The sequence below is a fragment of the Schistocerca americana genome, chromosome 3 (genome assembly GCF_021461395.2).
Source record: "Schistocerca americana isolate TAMUIC-IGC-003095 chromosome 3, iqSchAmer2.1, whole genome shotgun sequence".
Classification (NCBI taxonomy): Eukaryota; Metazoa; Arthropoda; class Insecta; order Orthoptera; family Acrididae; genus Schistocerca; species Schistocerca americana.
The window spans coordinates 977,928,163-977,946,419 of NC_060121.1; the positions used below are offsets into that span (position 1 = coordinate 977,928,163).

General features: G+C 45.7%; 1 protein-coding gene across 1 annotated transcript in view; it reads right to left on the reverse strand.

Moving 5' to 3' along the window:
* LOC124606883 (mannose-binding protein C) overlaps positions 1-18,257 on the reverse strand; it is an 806,223-nt gene that overhangs the window by 16,247 nt on the left and 771,719 nt on the right. Inside the window, exon 3 of the mRNA XM_047138980.1 lies at positions 12,349-12,464. Coding sequence (XP_046994936.1) covers positions 12,349-12,464 — 116 coding nt within the window. The remainder of the gene's footprint in view (positions 1-12,348; positions 12,465-18,257) is intronic.

The following is an 18,257-nucleotide window of genomic DNA, read 5'->3' on the forward strand; positions in this document are numbered from 1 at the left end:
GTTCGTTGCGGTGAAACACTCTCTACGATTAATGATTTTCTACAGCGTCATAGCGCAGCGGTAAGCGCTGGAGTTCGTAATCCGAAGGTCGCCGGATCGAATCTGGCGCCGTGCAATATTTTTTTTATTATTACTTTTTTGCAATTCAAATATATATATATATATATATATATATATATATATATATATATATATATATAAACTATTAATGAATTGCTTATGCATGTTGGTGAAGGAGGATCGCTCTCCAATTGTACCGCCTCCATTTTTCCGTTTGGTTAACAGGGTGTACCAAAGCTGTCCCGTCCGCACTGATTTTCGACGATGTTATAAGTTGCGTTAGGGACCGTATCTACCTTCTCTCGAAGTTAGCAGGCAACTACGCTGTTATGGGGCGGCTCGTTTCGGCCCATTCAACATCTGTCCTCCAAGTGTAACGAGCGAGTAACGGAGTTTTTTATATTTCATACCTGCCACTTCAAGTTTGTGTTCGTGGGGTCTCTATTCTAATTCGAACGTTTGACTTACGCTATACGTATTCGTTTCTACGTCTTCCGTTAACTATTCGTGGTTAACATTATGAAGACAATTAATAACATTTGTGAAATACAACTTTGTTTGCGGAAAACATAATGATGTTCCAAGTCGCCAGTTTTTCCACGACAAACGACTTTCAACAACTTATTATGTGCATAATTGTTGCAACTGATTGCCGGGAATTATATATATTACAAAAAACAAATACTAAAAAAAAAGTTGCATGGAGCGAGATTCGATCCGGCGACCTTCAGATTACGAACCCGAGCGCTTACCGCTGCACAACCAAGCTGTAGAAAATTACTAATCGTAGAGAGTATTTCACCGCAACGGTTTCTTTTAACTGTCGATTTTCTCGACAACGGCTGAGAAGTGCATCTTGGTGCTTTGCCACATTACACCTCTGGCCATGAGCTTTTATTATGCGCAGTATGAATCGAATCTGAATTTCACAATTGGCGGCCTCCCCTTGTCAGACAGAACTGAGCAGCTCCTTAAATGTTAATGCTTCTTTTTTGGACAACATGGTTGTGGAGATGAAGGAGCGATTAGTATGATTAATCAATTATTCAAAAACAGTCTTAATCGTATTTATTATTATTATACCGCCTCTACGAGTCCAGTCATCGTCTCCTGTGGTGGTCAGATGTGGTCGGTTGGAACCTCGGCGACGAGTTTGTCTGTCCTCCAACTTCGGGTCACGTCACATCCGGATGTCCCACAAATCTGGGTATTGCACGAGTCGTCTTGGCGGACAAATGGAGAAACACAATGAGGCCCCTTTCAATGTGTGTGTGTGTGTGTGTGTGTGTGTGTGTGTGTGTGTGTGTGTGTGTGAGAGGTGCTGGAGCGCTGTTCCACGGGGGTACGCGGCATCTACCGTGACCATCAAAGTGGTCACTTATCGAGCGAGGTGGTGCAGTCATTAGTAAGTACACTGGACTCGCATTCGGGAGAACGACGGTACACACACGAGTCCTGCCATCCTGATTTAGATTTTCCGTGCTTTCCTTAAATCGCTTCAGGCATCTGCCGGGATGTTTCCTCTGAAAGGGCACGGCCGATTTCGTTCCCCATCCTTCCCTAATCCGATGGGACCGATGACCTCGCTGTTCGGTCCCCTCCTTCAAATCAACCAACCAACCATCCAACCAATCAACCAACCAACAGTGATCACTCAACACTGATGCTGTTCACGCTACTTTACATACTCTACCACTCCTAGTAGCAGCACTAAACAGGAACAACAACTAACGCACTCTGTCACAGAGAATTGCAACGCTAATCATTTACAAACCCACCAATGATGTGTTCTGGGTGCTTCTCTTTTTTGTCAGGTAGTGCATTTTCGTTATTTTTCCTTGAGCGAGGGAAGGAAGGGCGAGTTCGTTAGACACGGAGCAAGAGGACAGGTGCGGAATGAAACTGGGCGTGTCATTTTCAAAAGGATCATCTACATCTACATACATACGCCGCACGCCACCTGACGGTGTGTGGCGGAGGGTACCTTGAGTACCTCTATCGGTTCTCCCTTCTATTCCAGTCTCGTATTGTTCATGGAAAGAAAGGTTGTCGGTATGCCTCTGTGTGGCCTCTAATCTCTCTGATTTTATCCTTATGGTCTCTTCGCGAGATATATATAGGAGGGAGCAATATACTGCTTGACTCCTCGGTGAAGGTATGTCCTCGAAACTTCAACAAATGCCCCTACTGAGCGTCTCTCCCGTAGAGTCTGCCACTGGAGTTTATCTATCATCTCCGTAACGCTTTCGCGATTACTAAATGATCCTGTAACGAAGTGCGCTGCTGTCCGTTCGATCTTCTCTATCTCTTCTATCAACCCTATCTGGTACGGAACCCACACCGGTGAGCAGTATTCAAGCAGTGGGCGAACAAGCGTACTGTAACCTACTTCCTTTGTTTTCGGACTGCATTTCCTTAGGATTCTTCCAATGAATGTCAGTCTGGCATCTGTTTTACCGACGACTAATGTTATATGATGATTCCATTTTAAATCACTCGTAAAGCCTACTCCCAGATAATTTATGGAATTAACTGCTTCCAGCTTCTGACCTGCTATATTGTAGCTAAATGATAAAGGATCTTTCTTTCTATGTATTCGCAGCACATTACACTTGTCTACATTGAGATTCAATTGCCATTCCCTGCACCATGCGTCAATTCGTTGCAAATCCTCCTGCACTTCAGTACAATTTTCCGTTGTTACAACCTCTCGACATACTACAGCATCAGTGAACTTCCGATGTTGTCCACAAGGTCATTTATATTTATTGTGAACGGCAACGGTCCTACGACGCTCCCCTGCGGCACACCTGAAATCACTCTTACTTCGGAAGACTTCTCTCCATTGTGAATGACATGCTGCGTTCTGTTACCTAGGAACTCGTCAATCCAATCACACAGTTGGTCTGATAGTCCATATACTCTTACCTTGCTCATTAAACGACTGTGGGGAACTGTGTCAAACTCCTTCCGGAAGTCAAGAAACACGGCATCTACCTGGGAACCTGAGTCCATGGCCCTCTGAGTCTCGTGGACGAATAACGCGAGCTCGATTTCAGACGATCGTCTTTTTCGAAAGCCATGCTGATTCCTACAGAGTAGATTTCTAGTCTGCAGAAAAGTCATTATACTGCGCTTTTGTTGTAAGGGACTAAGCGATTTAGGGAAACCTGCGACAGCACGAATGCGGATGGCAACAAGGGACTTGAACGGCCGTGGTCCCGACTTCGGACCCCTTCTTGTCACTGTGCCACCTCTCTCGGTCCATTGATACATGGAAACAAGAGGTTTTTTAATCCGTTACGTATGCAACTGATGCGTTTGTGGATGACCGTGCAGTACAGTGTAGAACACGCATGCATTAGGCACGTATACAGCGGCCCGCGGGGCTGTGGTCGTGGTTCCGGACAGCTCGCGTTACACGCCCAGCAGCGGCTCATGACGGACGCAAATTCGTACGCGTGGTGCGTACCGCAGCCTAGTGGTGGGGGCCCGCGCAGGAGGCGGCCGATAGTCAATACCCCGCAGAAATGCCGGAAATTATGGCCGCCACGATCCTCACACGGCTGCCGGAAATTAGCGGCCCGGCTCCTCCCAGTCCGAAGCCGTCGATGTCTGCGGCCTGAGCGCCGGCAGAGTGGAGCGTCAGTCGCGCATCTCTCTGCGGCGGGCCGGCCAAAGGTCAGCTGCGGACTCATGCAGGGCCGTTGCTAGGTGTTTTGCCGACTTGAGCGAGATACGAAAAATGACGCCCCCCTCTTTTTTAATAGCGTCTGTCTCCCCGATACTCTCCCACCCTCCACCACCACCACTACCAACAACACCACCACCACAACCATCCAGTGGCGCAACAACACAGATCTCCTGTGGTAGTTACAGACACTAAATAAGGTGACTAGATGACCTATATCTCTGACGTCGATCTGTTGTAGAATTTTAGAACATGTTTTTTGCTCGAGTATCATATCATATTTGGAAACCCAGAATCTACTATGTAGGAATCAACATGGATTCCGGAAACAGCGATCGTGTGAGACCCAACTCGCTTTATTTGTTCATGAGACCCAGAAAACATTAGATACAGTCTTCCAGGTAGATGCTATTTTTCTTGACTTCCGGAAGGCGTTCGATACAGTTCCGCACTGTCGCCTGATAAACAAAGTAAGAGCCTACGGAATATCAGACCAGCTGTGTGGCTCGATTGAAGAGTTTTTAGCAAACAGAACACAGCATGTTGTTATCAATGGAGAGACGTCTACAGACGCTAAAGTAACCTCTGGCGTGCCACAGGGGAGTGTTATGGGACCATTGCTTTTCACAATATATATAAATGACCTAGTAGATAGTGTCGGAAGTCCCATGCGGCTTTTCGCGGATCATGCTGTAGTATACAGAGAAGTTGCAGCATTAGAAAATTGTAGCGAAATGCAGGAAGATCTGCAGCGGATAGGCACTTGGTGCAGGGAGTGGCAACTGACCCTTAACATAGACAAATGTAATGTATTGCGAATACATAGAAAGAAGGATCCTTTATTGTATGATTATATGATAGCGGAACAAACACTGGTAGCAGTTACTTCTGTAAAATATCTGGGAGTATGCGTGCGGAACGATTTGATGTGGAATGATCATATAAAATTAATTGTTGGTAAGGCGGGTACCAGGTTGAGATTCATTGGGAGAGTGCTTAGAAAATGTAGTCCATCAACAAAGGAGGTGGCTTACAAAACACTCGTTCGACCTGTACTTGAGTATTGCTCATCAGTATGGGATCCGTACCAGATCGGGTTGACGGAGGAGATACAGGAGATCCAAAGAAGAGCGGCGCGTTTCGTCACAGGGTTATTTGGTAACCGTGATAGCGTTACGGAGATATGTTTAGCAAACTCAAGTGGCAGACTCTGCAAGAGAGGCGCTCTGCATCGCGGTGTAGCTTGCTGTCCAGGTTTCGAGAGGGTGCGTTTCTGGATGAGGTATCGAATATATTGCTTCCCCCTACTTATACCTCCCGAGGAGATCACGAATGTAAAATTAGAGAGATTAGAGCGCGCACCGAGGCTTTCAGACAGTCGTTCTTCCCGCGAACCATACGCGACTGGAATAGGAAAGGGAGGTAATGACAGTGGTACGTAAAGTTCCCTCCGCCACACACCGTTGGGTGGCTTGCGGAGTATAAATGTAGATGTAGATGTAGACCTCATTTTCTCGAAACAGTCCTCAATTACTGTGCTTTGTCACCAATTCCTTTACAACTGCTCGAGGACAACACATTTCCTTACCCTTTTATTTATTGTATTCAATTTTTGACATTTCTCAAATTACTGAAATAGGAGGAATTTGCTGAATAAATTAAATTACAACTCAACTGAGTACACGGAGCCTACGGAATATCAGACCAGCTGTGTGGCTGGATTGAAGAGTTTCTAGCAAACAGAACACAGCATAACGAAATTTTCACTCTGCAGCGGAGTGTGCGCGAAAGGCAAAGGTGTCGAGTTCGAGTCTCGGTCGGGCACACAATTTTAATCTACCAGGAAGTTTCACCTCTGACAGTGGTTGGTCGGTTGGTTGATTCGGGGGAGGGTACCAAACAACTAGGTTAGCGGTTCCATCGCATCAGGGAAGGAAGTCGTCCGTGCTCTTACACAGGAACCATCCCGGCATTTCCCTGAAGCACTACAGGGAAATAACGGGAAACCTAAATCAGGATGGCCGGACGCGGGTTTGAACAGTCGCCCTCCCGAATGCGATTCGAGTGTGCTAACCACTGCGCCACCTCGCTCACTCCTCTGACACTGGAATACACGTACTGGTAGTGTTGTTGCTTAGACTGTAGCGTAGGAAACTTTGAGAGGTGGTAGTGTGTACCAAGACAAGAGAAAATGTCTAGTAAACATGAGCTCTAAAATGCATTCGTAGGAGCTATGAGCACTTGTTTATCTACGCTAGGGTGAAACATATCTCCTCTATTGAACAACTATTCATAGCTCTTAACGTATGCATTTTAGAGCCCATGTTTACCGACTTTTTCTTGTCTTGGTCCATACTGCCACCTCTGAAAGTTGCCTACCCTACAATCTTAGTAACAACAGTACCGGTACATGTATTCCCCTGTCCCAGGTATCCGAACGGGTTTCGCTTGTAATTTTCTCTACGGTACAGGGAGCCTTACCTCAAAGTGATACATTTATCCTTCTCCATCATCGTTGGAAGTCAGTGTCATCATCACGGAATCACGCTTTATATATATTTACAGATGTCGGCGTCTTTAATTTTGACGCACTGTAGCGTCGTTGGATGACTTTTCTGGACATGGGTTCCTCTGTGAAACTAGATGTACTAAATTCCCTCTTGCTATCTCCAGCAGCGCGTAACATGAATAGCGAAACACCCTGTACGTGTAGATATAGATATACGGTTGGAAGACTAACTGTATGACTTTGATTATATCAGTGTATGTCTGTGTTACTATATTCTCACTGACCAAAAAAAAAAAAAGTTGTATCCTATGATTATAGCATCAATGAGTGACGGTTGGAACCAATCAATTCCCACAAATACCTGGCTATAAAAATAGATTGGGTTATGAAAATATCACACAGACGCAATCGTAAATAAAGCAGGAGGTAGACTTCGGTTCGTTGGTACGGTACTGCGAAAATTCAGTCGACCAGGGAGAATGCTTAAACAATATCAGTGTGACCCATTCTAGAATATTGTTTAAGGGTGTGGGACCAGTACGAAGTAAACTAAGCGGGAATATTGAACGTATCCAGAGAACGGCAGCACGAATAGTCACAGGTTTGTCTGGCCCATGGAAGAGTGTCACAAAGATGCTGTAGAAGCTGAAGCTTCAGAAGTCTGGAGACAAGACGCAAACTATACCAAGGAAGCCTACTTACAAAGTTCCAATAATCGACTTTAAATGACCTATTTACGAGTACGCTACAACCTCTTACGTAAGAGAACAAGTATCAATACAGCATGCACAGAGGTGGTTAAGCAGTCATTCTTACGGGCGCTCCAGACTCTATTTGAACGGCACTGAACCCGAACATGTTGTTCAATGCTGCTTGGCACAGAGTGTATAAAGTGTGGTCAAAAAGTAACGTGAAGTTTTTAAATTCGCGGGCATGATACATCCAATTTTCAATTTTTTATCTTGTTGCCACACATGTTTCTTAAGTATATTTCCTGTTTCAACTGTTTTGATTATTTTGTTTATCGTTTATAGTTGAAAAGGTTATACGTTGTTTCGAGAGCTCGGCGAAGTTTTACTTTCGAAAAGAATGGATCAAAGCATTTGCATAATATTTTGCTTGGAAAATGCAATAAAGTGCACCATCACATTCGAAATGTTAACTGTGGCATTTGTCTTAGGAGTTTACGAGAGGCATAAACGTTTCAAACAGGGTCGAGAAGATGTTAGAGACGACGACCAGCCTGGACTGCCTAGGACATCGATTAGTGACGATGCTGAGGAAAAAGTAAAGAAAATGGTTCTGGAAATCGCCGAATCACCATAAGAGAGGTTGTCGATGATGTCGGCACATCCTTTGGCTCACGCCAAGCAATTTTTTTCGGATGTTTTGGGCATGAAATGTGTACCAGCAAAGTTTGCTGCAAAATTGTTGAATTTCGACCAGTGACGGCGTTCAGGAATTGATCAGTGAAGTCGACAATGGTCCAGAATTTATAAATAAGGTTATAACAGGTGTCGAGACATTGGTATGTGGGTACGATGTCGAAGCCAAGGTCCAACAGTCCCTGCGGAAACTACCTGAAGTGCCAAAACTGAAGAAAATTCGAAAGATCCGATCACATGTGAAGGTTCTTCTCACTGTTTTCTTCATTTAAAATGGGGAAGTGCATCATGAGCTGCCTTACGGTCGTACGGTCAATAAGGAATACTACCTGGAAGTAATGCGCCATTTTCGTGAAGAAATCCAGAGGAAACGACTAGAATTGTGGCAAAATCACTCGCGGAAACTGCATCACGACAACACTCCCGTTCACACATCAACGCGTGCTCGTGATTTTTTGGCAAAGAAACAAAACAGTGACGTTGCTTCAGCCACCGTATTTGCCGGACTTCTTCCTATTCCCACAGATGAGATAAAAACAGAATCTCTGAAGGGGTTGAACACCGTAACGAAAAGTGAGGTCCAGAAGTGCTTCCGAGACTGGAAAAGGAGCTGGCATAAATGTCTCATATGTTCTATTCTATTCTATCGCTTGCGCCTTGTTCCGCGTTTCGCAGGGTCGGCCACGATTAGCCGGATTTGACATGTTAATTGTTAGGGGTGGCCGGATGCCCTTCCTGCCGCCACCCCGTACCCCCCAGGACGGAATTAGTGTACCCCAGCTGTCTGCGTGTAGTGTAAATCGTGAAATAGTGTGAATGTGTTTCAAATGTCTGTGAGTCGTGTGACTGAGGCGGGACATTGGGACCAGCCCGGTATTCACCTAGTAGGATGTGGAAAACCGCCTAAAAACCTCATCCAGGCTGGCCGGCACACCGGCCCTCGTCGTTAGTCCGCCGGGCGGATTCGATCCGGGACTGGCGCGCCTACCCGAGTCCAGGAAGCAGCGCGTTAGCGCTCTCGGTTACTCTGGCGGGTTGCATAAATGTGTTTGATATATATGTGGATGAGGTGCCTTTTGACCCTGCTTGGGTTCTTGGCCCTTCCCCTGCGTTACATCCGCCTCACAGTCGCACACCCACTCCGCCCCCAGCAACGTGGTTCTCTCAGCCAATGGGCGTCGTGCTTGCCCAAGAGGTATACGCCACGCCGCTCCGGCTGGCCTCCCCGCGGCCTACATAATTCTTATGAAACTAGTAGCGGCACAATCCTCGCGCACCGTCTGGACCGCGGCCGGTCCTCAATAACAGTCCAGGACGAGATGGCGCACTGAGATACGGCAAGTGGGGCGTCGTGCGCTGCCAGTCGCGTAGAACTGGCGCCAGTGGGCTGTCCGCAGCTAACGACTGAATTAGCGGCAATTTATTGGTGCGCACTCAATTAGGCTGGAAGAAACCTGCCCCACCGCTGCTAGCAGAGCTGTGAGTGTTCCCACGTTTCCCGCATTAACATACATTTTTTTTTTCTTTACTGAATTTCGATTCCCCCTGAAGGGGGCGGGCTGGCAGCAGCTTAGTATGCCGCTCTTCAGCCTACAGACTTTGTTTTAAAAAGGAGAAGATAATATATAATAAAAACAGGCGACAAAATCGGAAACAAAGAGTAACATGGCGAAAAAATCGTGGAACTTAAAACAGAGAACAAAGGGATGATGATGCTAATAAAATACATACGAAGCCAACAGGTAAAATAATAGACAGACAATTAAAAAACACGGCGACAGTCTGGTTTCTGTTCGCAACAGACATAAAATTCACACCCACCGACAGCATGGTTTCTGTTCGCAATGCGTGAAAAGACGAAACAACAGTGAACATTCACTGGAACACTGCACTAAAATATGACATGCCACAGTCGAGAGCAGGTGGGGGGAAACTGGTCAGATGATGGGAAAATAAAAAAGGGGGGAAGGTGAGGAAAAGCGAAGGGGGGAGGGGGGAAAGGAGCCAATGGAGGATGAGGACCCATAAGAGGGGTGGGGGGTGCTGGGCAGACGCGACAGGGAGTGGGGAAGGCAGAGGACAGGAATACAAAAGGACTCTGGGGGAGAAGGGAGGTAGGGAGAGGTTAGGTGGGGAGAAAACAGGATGGAAGGGGGGGGGAAGAGGGAGCCCAGGGAAAGGATGGAGGAAAGGAGGGGGGGAGGTGAGGATCAGAGTTGGTAGGAGGGATAAATGGAGGGAGAGAGGGCATCATCTGGGAGGGGGAGTTGATGGGAGCCACCTTGGGAAAGGAGATGGAGGGTGGAGAGATGGAGGGTAGGGGGGACACAACAGTGAAGGAGCGGTAGAGGGCAGGGGTTGGAGAGGAGAGGAGCAACCAGGGGTGAGGGGGATCAAGGCAGCGGGAGGTGTAGAGTATGCGGATATGTTTGAGGAATAGGAGAAGATGGGGGAAAGGAGTGAGGTCGTAGAGGATCCGCGTGGGGGACGGGAGGCGTACACGGAAGGCAAGGTGGATTGCGAGACGCTCGAGGATGTGGAGTGACATATAGAATTTGGGGGGGAGGGGGGACAGCTATCCAGGCGGGACTGGCATAACAGAGGATGGGACGGATTAAGGATTTGTAGGTGTGGAGGATGGTAGAGGCGGGCAACCCCCATGTCCGGCCAGAGAGGAGTTTGAGGAGTCGGAGGCAGTTGTGGGCTTTGGATTGGATGGAGCGGAGATGAGAGATCCAGGTGAGGTGACGGTCAATGGTGAGGCCGAGGTAGGTGAGGGTGGGGGTGAGGCGGACAGGACGGCCGCAGACGGTAAGGGAGAAATCCAGGAGCCGGAAGGAGCGAGTGGTACGACCTACGAAGACTAACATACACGGTGTCCCAAGCCTTTAGGATCAAAATTATACAAACTACAAACGATCTTAAACTGCGAATTAGGAGTTGAATATTTCAGTTGGTACCAGGCCTGGGATAAACAATGGCGTATTATGCACGTACAGAACTTGTGAACTGCTTACCTTACATAACAAACAACTGCCTGCCGCTTAGACGTCGTTGGCGCTACCTTGTTAGACGCCGTGGTGGAAAAAAGTAATAGGATAGCGACATGCAGATACACAGATGGCAGTAGTACCGCCTACACGAGGTATAAAAGAGCAGTGCATTGGGCGAGCTGGCCCCTCCCTCCCTTCTTCCCTTCTCCCTCATCTCCTTCCGCCTGGCAGATCGTCATCAGTGTGTCACGTCCGTGTTGTGTTTAGTGCTGTTTCTCCTGTGCGTCGAGAGGTGTGATTTTAATTGTGTGCTGGCCTCGTACTTAGTGTTACTGTCAGTGTTTGTTATGTGCTACCCCATCCGTCAATACTTTTATGCTCCGGTCATACTGCGCCTTGTTTCTTTAATTGTCCCAGTGTGTGGTTTTTTGTGTGCGCTACTTTATTACAGTTTTTATCTCCATTTTACAGTCGCCCCTATTTTTTCTATTGTCTTCCATGATGTCCCCCTTTTTTATATCTGTGTTCACCATGTTTTATCCTTTGCTATTTTTAAATTCCTTCTCTTGTTTGTTCTTGACATTGTGATTCTGTCAGATACAGCAAAGGAGTTGGAAGAGCAGTTGAACGAAATGGACAGTCTCTTGAAAGGAGGACATAACATGAACATCAACAAAAGCAATACGAGGATAATGGAATGTAGTCGAATTAAGTCGGGTGTTGCTGAGGGAAGTAGATTAGGAAATGAGACACTTAAAGTAGTAAAGGAGTTTTGCTATTTGGGGAGCAAAATAACTGATGATGGTCGAAGTAGAGAGCATATAAAATGTAGAATGGCAGTGGCAAGGAAAGCGTTTCTGAAGAAGAGAAATTTGTTAACATCGAGTATAGATTAAAGTGTCAGGAAGTCGTTTCTGAAAGTATTTGTATGGAGTGTAACCATGTATGGAAGTGAAACATGGACAACAAATAGTTTGGACAAGAAGAGAATAAGCTTTCGAAATGTGGTGCTACAGAAGAATGCAGAAGATTAGATGGGTAGATCACATAACTAATGAGGAGGTACTGAATAGAATTGTCGAGAAGAGGAGTTTGTGGCACAACTTGACTAGAAGAAGGGATCGCTTGGTAGGACATGTTCTGAGGCATCAAGGGATTACCAGTTTAGTACTGGAGGGCAGCGTGGAGGGTAAAAATCGTAGAGGGAGACCAAGAGATGAATACACTAAACAGATTCGGAAGGATGTAGGCTGCAGTAGGTACTGGGAGACGAAGCAGCTTGCACAGGGTAGAGTAGCATGGAGAGCTGCATCAAACCAGTCTCAGGACTGAAGACAACAACAACAAGGACCTTGTAGACAAGTTAAGAGAAATTAGGGTTCTGACGAAGGCATACGAACAGATATTTTTCTTTCGTTACACCAGTCGGAGCTCGGGCTGCATCTGTAATGACTTCATATTGACTGTTCGTGAAACACTGAGATAAACCCTTTCGTTGACGGAGTGTTCGAACGTGCGCGCACTCTTATAGTTAGACCTCCTTGCTAGAAGGTGCACACTTGTTTTCGTTGGCTTTTATATAACAGCGTTGAGCCTACACTAGCACAGTCTCGGCTGAAACCTCTCAGAAGGCGGTGAGTAGGGGTTCCGCAAGTGCACCGCTCACGCACAAGCAGCGAGTGAGTGCCGTGGCCGGCGTGCGGCGCTCACCTTGAAGAAGATGCCGAGGTAGTAGCGCTTCTCGCCCAGCTTGAGCAGCGGCATGGTCCACCTGTTGACCACCGCGGCTCCTGCGCTCTCGTCCACGCAGTTGGTGCACTCCCCACCTGTGGGCACACGAGAGCACGAGTCACACCATGCTGCTCCACTGCAAAACGTAAACACCACATAAACACTGCACTAATCAGGAAGGGCTGTGTTCCAGGCTGTGAAATATACCAACTGTATCTCTTGCCACATGGTATTAAGTTTCTGACTTTAAGATGAAATGCGCTCAGTTGGGTTTTAGCTGGGTTGGACGAAGCTGATTGTTAGAGTAACAGACACTCAGCTCCCTCAACGCATCTGTCGAGTAGCTTTCACCATTTTCAGATTACTCCCCGTCTGGTCGTATATAAACCACACCAGTGGCAAGACGCAATCAGTACCTTCACTGCGCGATAACAACGGTAAAGTCGCTGATGACAGTGCCGCCAAAGCAGAGTTATTGAACACAGTTTTCCGAAACTCCTTCACCAAAGAAGGCGAAGTAAATATTCCCGAATTCCAATCAAGATGACAAACATAGAAGTAGATATCCTCGTAGTAACGAAGCAGCTTAAATCACTTAATAAAGGCAAGGCCTCCGGTGCAGATTGTATACCAGTCAGGTTCCTCTCAGAGTATGTTGATAAAATAGCTCCATATTTAGCAATTATATACAACCACTCGCTCACAGAAAGATACGTACCTAAAGACTGGAAAATTGCTCAAGTCACACCAATACCCAAAAAGGGAAGTAGGAGTAATCCGCTGAATTACAGGCCTGTATCACTAACGTCGATTTGCAGTATATGAAGTACCCCGAAGAAAATGATTTATTGACATATAGTCAACACGGATTCAGAAAATATCGTTGTTGTGAAACACAACTAGCTCTTTATACTCATGAAGTAATAAGTGCTATCGACAGCGGATGTCAAATTGATTCCATATTTTTAGATTTCCAGAAGGCTTTCGACACCGTTCCTCACAAGCGTCTTCTAATCAAACTGCGTGCCTACGCAGTTTCGGCTCAGCTGTGCGACTGGATTCGTGATTTCCTGTGAGAAAGGTCACAGTTCGTAGTAATAGACGGAAAGTCATAGAGTAAAACAGAAGTAATATCCGGCGTTTCCCAAGGAAGTGTTATAGGCCCTCTATTGTTCCTGATCTATATTAACGACATTGGAGACAATCTGAGTAGTCGTCTTAGATTGTTTGCAGATGATGCTGTCATTTACCGTCTTGTAAAGTCATCAGATGATCAAAACGACTTGCAAAATGGTTTGGATAAGATATCTGTATGGTGCGAAAAGTGGCAGTTGACCCTGAATAAAGAAAAGTGCGAAGTTATTCACGCGAGTACTAAAAGAAATCCGCTAGATTTCGTTTACGCGATAAGTCACACAAATCTGAGGGCTGTAAATTCAACTAAATACTTAGGGATTACAATTACAAATAACCTAAATTGGAACGATCACATAGATAATATTGTGGGTACAGCAAACCAAAGACTGGCAGAACACTTAGAAGGTGCAACAGGTCTACCAAAGAGACAGCTTACATACACCACGCTTGTCCGCCCTATTCTGGAGTATTGCTGTGCGGTGTGGGGTTCACATCAGGTGGGACTGACGGATGACATCGAATAAGTACAAAGAAGGGCAGCTCGTTTTGTATTATCGCGAAATAGGGAGACAGTGTCACAGACATGATACGTGAACTGGAGTGGCAATCATTAAAACAAAGGCATTTTTCGTTGCGACGGGATATTCTCATGAAATTTCAATCACCAGTTTTCTCCTCCGATTGCGAAAACATTCTTTTGGCACCCAACTACATAGGGATAAATGATCATCACGATAAAATAAGAAATCAGGGCTCGCACAGAAAAATTTAAGTGCTCGTTTTTCCCGCGTGTCGTTCGAGAGTGGAACGGTAGAGATACAGCATGAAGGTGGTTCATTGAACCCTTTGCCAGGCACTTTATTGTGAATAGCAGAATAATCACGTAGATGTAGATTAGATAGATGTAGGTTAGTTAGGTTTAAGTAGTTCTGAGTTCTAGGGGATTGATGACCTCAGATGTTAAGTCTCATAGTGCTCAGAGCCATTTTTTGAGGTAGAGAGTAGTGGGGTAAGGGATCTGTACATCATATTTTGGTACCACCGTTTTTTTCTGCTCTCGACTGGCGTCACAGGTCCGTGCGGCGTATCTTTGACTTACAGGAAGACTTCGACAGAGGTCTGCACCGTCGCGTTGTTAAATACGTGCATACGCAATATTCGGACAGATGTGCGATTCATCAAGTTAACTTCCTTCAGGAATGTGGATGTACTCAACGACTGTTATGTGACCTTGAAAATGATGGAGTACATCAGTCGTCCTTTCCTTCGAGGTTTCACTAAGCAACTCTAGTTTTCGACTACGTACTAGACCCCTGTTTTTCGGGCTTCTGTCACAGTTCGTTCAAGACTGACGGGGGACTGACGTACTAGGACATGCATTGATACAATGAAATAGTGCATCGGTAATGGCTAGGCACTAGCCGAAATCAAGATTTGCTTAATAAAACGTGAAAGGAAAGGACGATTGATTGCTATCCTCTATTGTTTTGAAAGATGTAAGATTTGTTTGAAGACTTTCCAGTGATCAGAACTCAGTAGGTAATCCCTCATGGAGAAACGTAATTAGAAGCGAATATAGCGTCAGATGTAGGTCAAAAATGGTTCAAATGGTTCTGAGCACTATGGGACTTAACTTCTGAGGTCATCAGTCCCCTAGAACTTAGAACTACTTAAACCTAGCTAACCTAAGGACATCACACACATCCAGGCAGGATTCGAACCTGCTACCGTAGCGGTCGCGCGGTTCCGGACTGAAGCGCTTAGAACCGCACAGTCACCGCGGCCGGCCCCGGAATGATTTAACGTGGTTTGATCGCACGTGGTCAAGGCAGACGCTACATACAGGTTTGTTGGGAGACTCCTAACAAAGTCAAATTCTCGCATATTTAACATAAGAAGAAGCTAGAGATGCATTTATGAAGCGATTGTAACTTGTGAAAATATAGTAATAGCATGCTTCGATCAAAGACTTACAGTTGATGGATTGTTTAAGAGGCTGTAGTTTCTATGCTACAATACACGAGGAAGAAGCACATAATGTTCTGAACAACTATCAGATTCATATTCCAGGAGAGAGCTTCAAAAATATGTGAATCTTCAGAGACGAAGAAAGCATGATAATTCTTAATCACTACCAGTACAGCGTCACTGTAGACCCGGCATCAGAGAAGGCAGTGGCATGACAAGTGTCATCACTGGGCTCTGAATGCATGATGTTCCCAAGGTGTATTAGGAGCTTCTGATTCAGAGTTCTTGAAGCCTACCAGCGGTCTCGGCTTGGTGGACATTCCTAGACCAGAGCTTACGCATCGTTTTCCAGTAATTGAGGAAGGAAAGACAGCTCGTCACTTCAACAGAGACTTCAGTGCCGGACAACGGAGAGAACCACAGCTGCATCCGCTGGATGACAACCTACGTGGCAAAAAGCTCGAAGTCCAACGTCAGATTGAAGGAAGTGTGATGGAACGTGCTGGGCGTGCTGCAGCGCACCGGGCACAGAGATACGTGCTGCGACTGCCGGTTTGACGCTCGTGATGCGCAGATAGAACCGTGCCAGAATTCTGACAATATCTGCACCTAGCATTAGAACGTAATTCCTTTGCAACATAGTGGTGTCGGGGTCGTTATAGGATGTCGTGTGCAGGTCGATAGGGTGCGTACTGTCAGCTCCCTGGCGTTCGTGCAATCGCAAGAGCTCAGTTGGTATTACCATTGAGGTGTCAGGTCAGAGGGGTGTTCTGAACACAATTTCGACACAAAGCATCTCAATAGCTGGAAGTGGAAGGGGTAGGCTAGCAATAGAACAGTGCATCACCATTGACTAGACACTCATTTACTGAACACACAAGTCAGGTGATGTGTTGGTAAATGTGCCAACACCTTGTAGATAGAGGAAGCCTAAAATGCACGCTATCTAACGCAGACGGGCGTGAATTCTGGAACAGGATAATTAGTGAATGCTAATAAGAAAAGTATGCAGCTCCTCGAATACTTAACTTTATTCAATCCTTGTGGTACATCGCTCTTGATAATACAAATAAGACTATCTTCAGATACGGTTAATGGCGCCTTGCTAGGTCGTAGTCATGGACTTAGCTGAAGGCTATTCTAACTGTCTCTCGGCAAATGAGAGAAAGGCTTCGTCAGTGTAGTCGCTAGCATAGTCATCGTACAACTGGGGCGAGTGCTATTCCGTAACTCGAGACCTGCCTTGTGGTGGCGCTCGGTCTGCGATCACACAGTGGCGACACCCGGGTCCGACATGTACTAAATGGACCGCGGCCGATTTAAAGCTACCACTGGCAAGTGTGGTGTCTGGCGGTGACACCACATGAGGTATTACCCAAAAGGAACAATCGGTACAAATTACAAAATAATATTCTTTTCCTTTAAGTCACTCAAACATTTAAACAGGCAAATAGCAATCATTTAACTGAAAGCCTTTTAAGAAAGCAAGACTAGAAAATTTGAATGACGAGTTAAAATCATATTTAAATAGGCTCTGACCGAGCACATATTTTAAAACGAAATACTTCCTTTAAGGAACCAGCGATCAAAATTAATTACATAATCCTCAACAACCATATTACATCCAAGACATTAAAGGTTAAACAGTAACATATAACATCAGAGAGCTGCAGTCCCAAGTTTTAAGCAGCACGCTTCAGATGGACTGCACTGCAACAGTACAATACAAGTCCCTCAGAGGATCTCCCCACACAGGAAGTTATTGCCGCAATCGACAAAATATCAACATCATTCCAAGCACAGACCTAAAACAAACTAAAAGCTCTCTTAAGTTTGTTACAGTTAATTCCCTTTCAACATAACATACATCACAAGTCTACGCTAGGACGGCACCGACACCCCGCAATTTAGCACGCGAAAAACTACAGCGATGCACTCATCCCGTAGCCTTACAAAATCCAAGAACAGAGAGCCGGCTCTCCAATAGCGGAACATTTAACCACGCGCAGCGTGCGGGTTTGCGGGATGCTGATCTCGCCCTTAACCTCAACACCAGTTCAAATACTAGTCAACCTACAATCTTGAACCACCATACACATTCCTTCAGTTACTGCATAGAAAGCCAATGTGACAGGCAAACAGACCAGCATATGATAAAAACTTAAGCAATTTCCTTACTAGACAACCCTTATGAATAGTAGCCGTAAATTTTTTTTAAACGTGAGCACAGCCACAATCAAAAGACAAACAACGCCATTCATAAGGACAGTAGCACATAAGCAAGTAGCAATGGTAACTTCTGCTTAGATTGGCTACAAATCAGCGCGTGATTTAACACACCACAGAACAGTCTTTACAACATAACCATCAATACAATAGCAAATTACTCACACGTGTACTCCCCCACGATTTCGATTCGCAAAGCCATAGACAAAACGTGAAGAACGTATCACTTAGACCAACATAATGGTGCTCCCTCAGTTACCCCACATAACTGACTCCCTTAGTTGGACAGCAAAGAACCAGACCTAATGGAACCACCGCAGTTTTCGCCTCTAAATTGTCACAGTACAAGTGAGACTCAATCACAAAGGTAATTTTACATCACCAGTTCCCGTATAGTCAATACAAGCGCTAGATTTTCACCCGTTTATAACGGCAGGCAGCAACATAGTACGAAAAAGAACGTAGAGACAAGCTCTTACCAATTCTCTTCTCCGAAAGCAGCCACCGCAAGTCTCAGGAACCACTGGGACATCCAATGCAAAAATCGTTACTCCTTC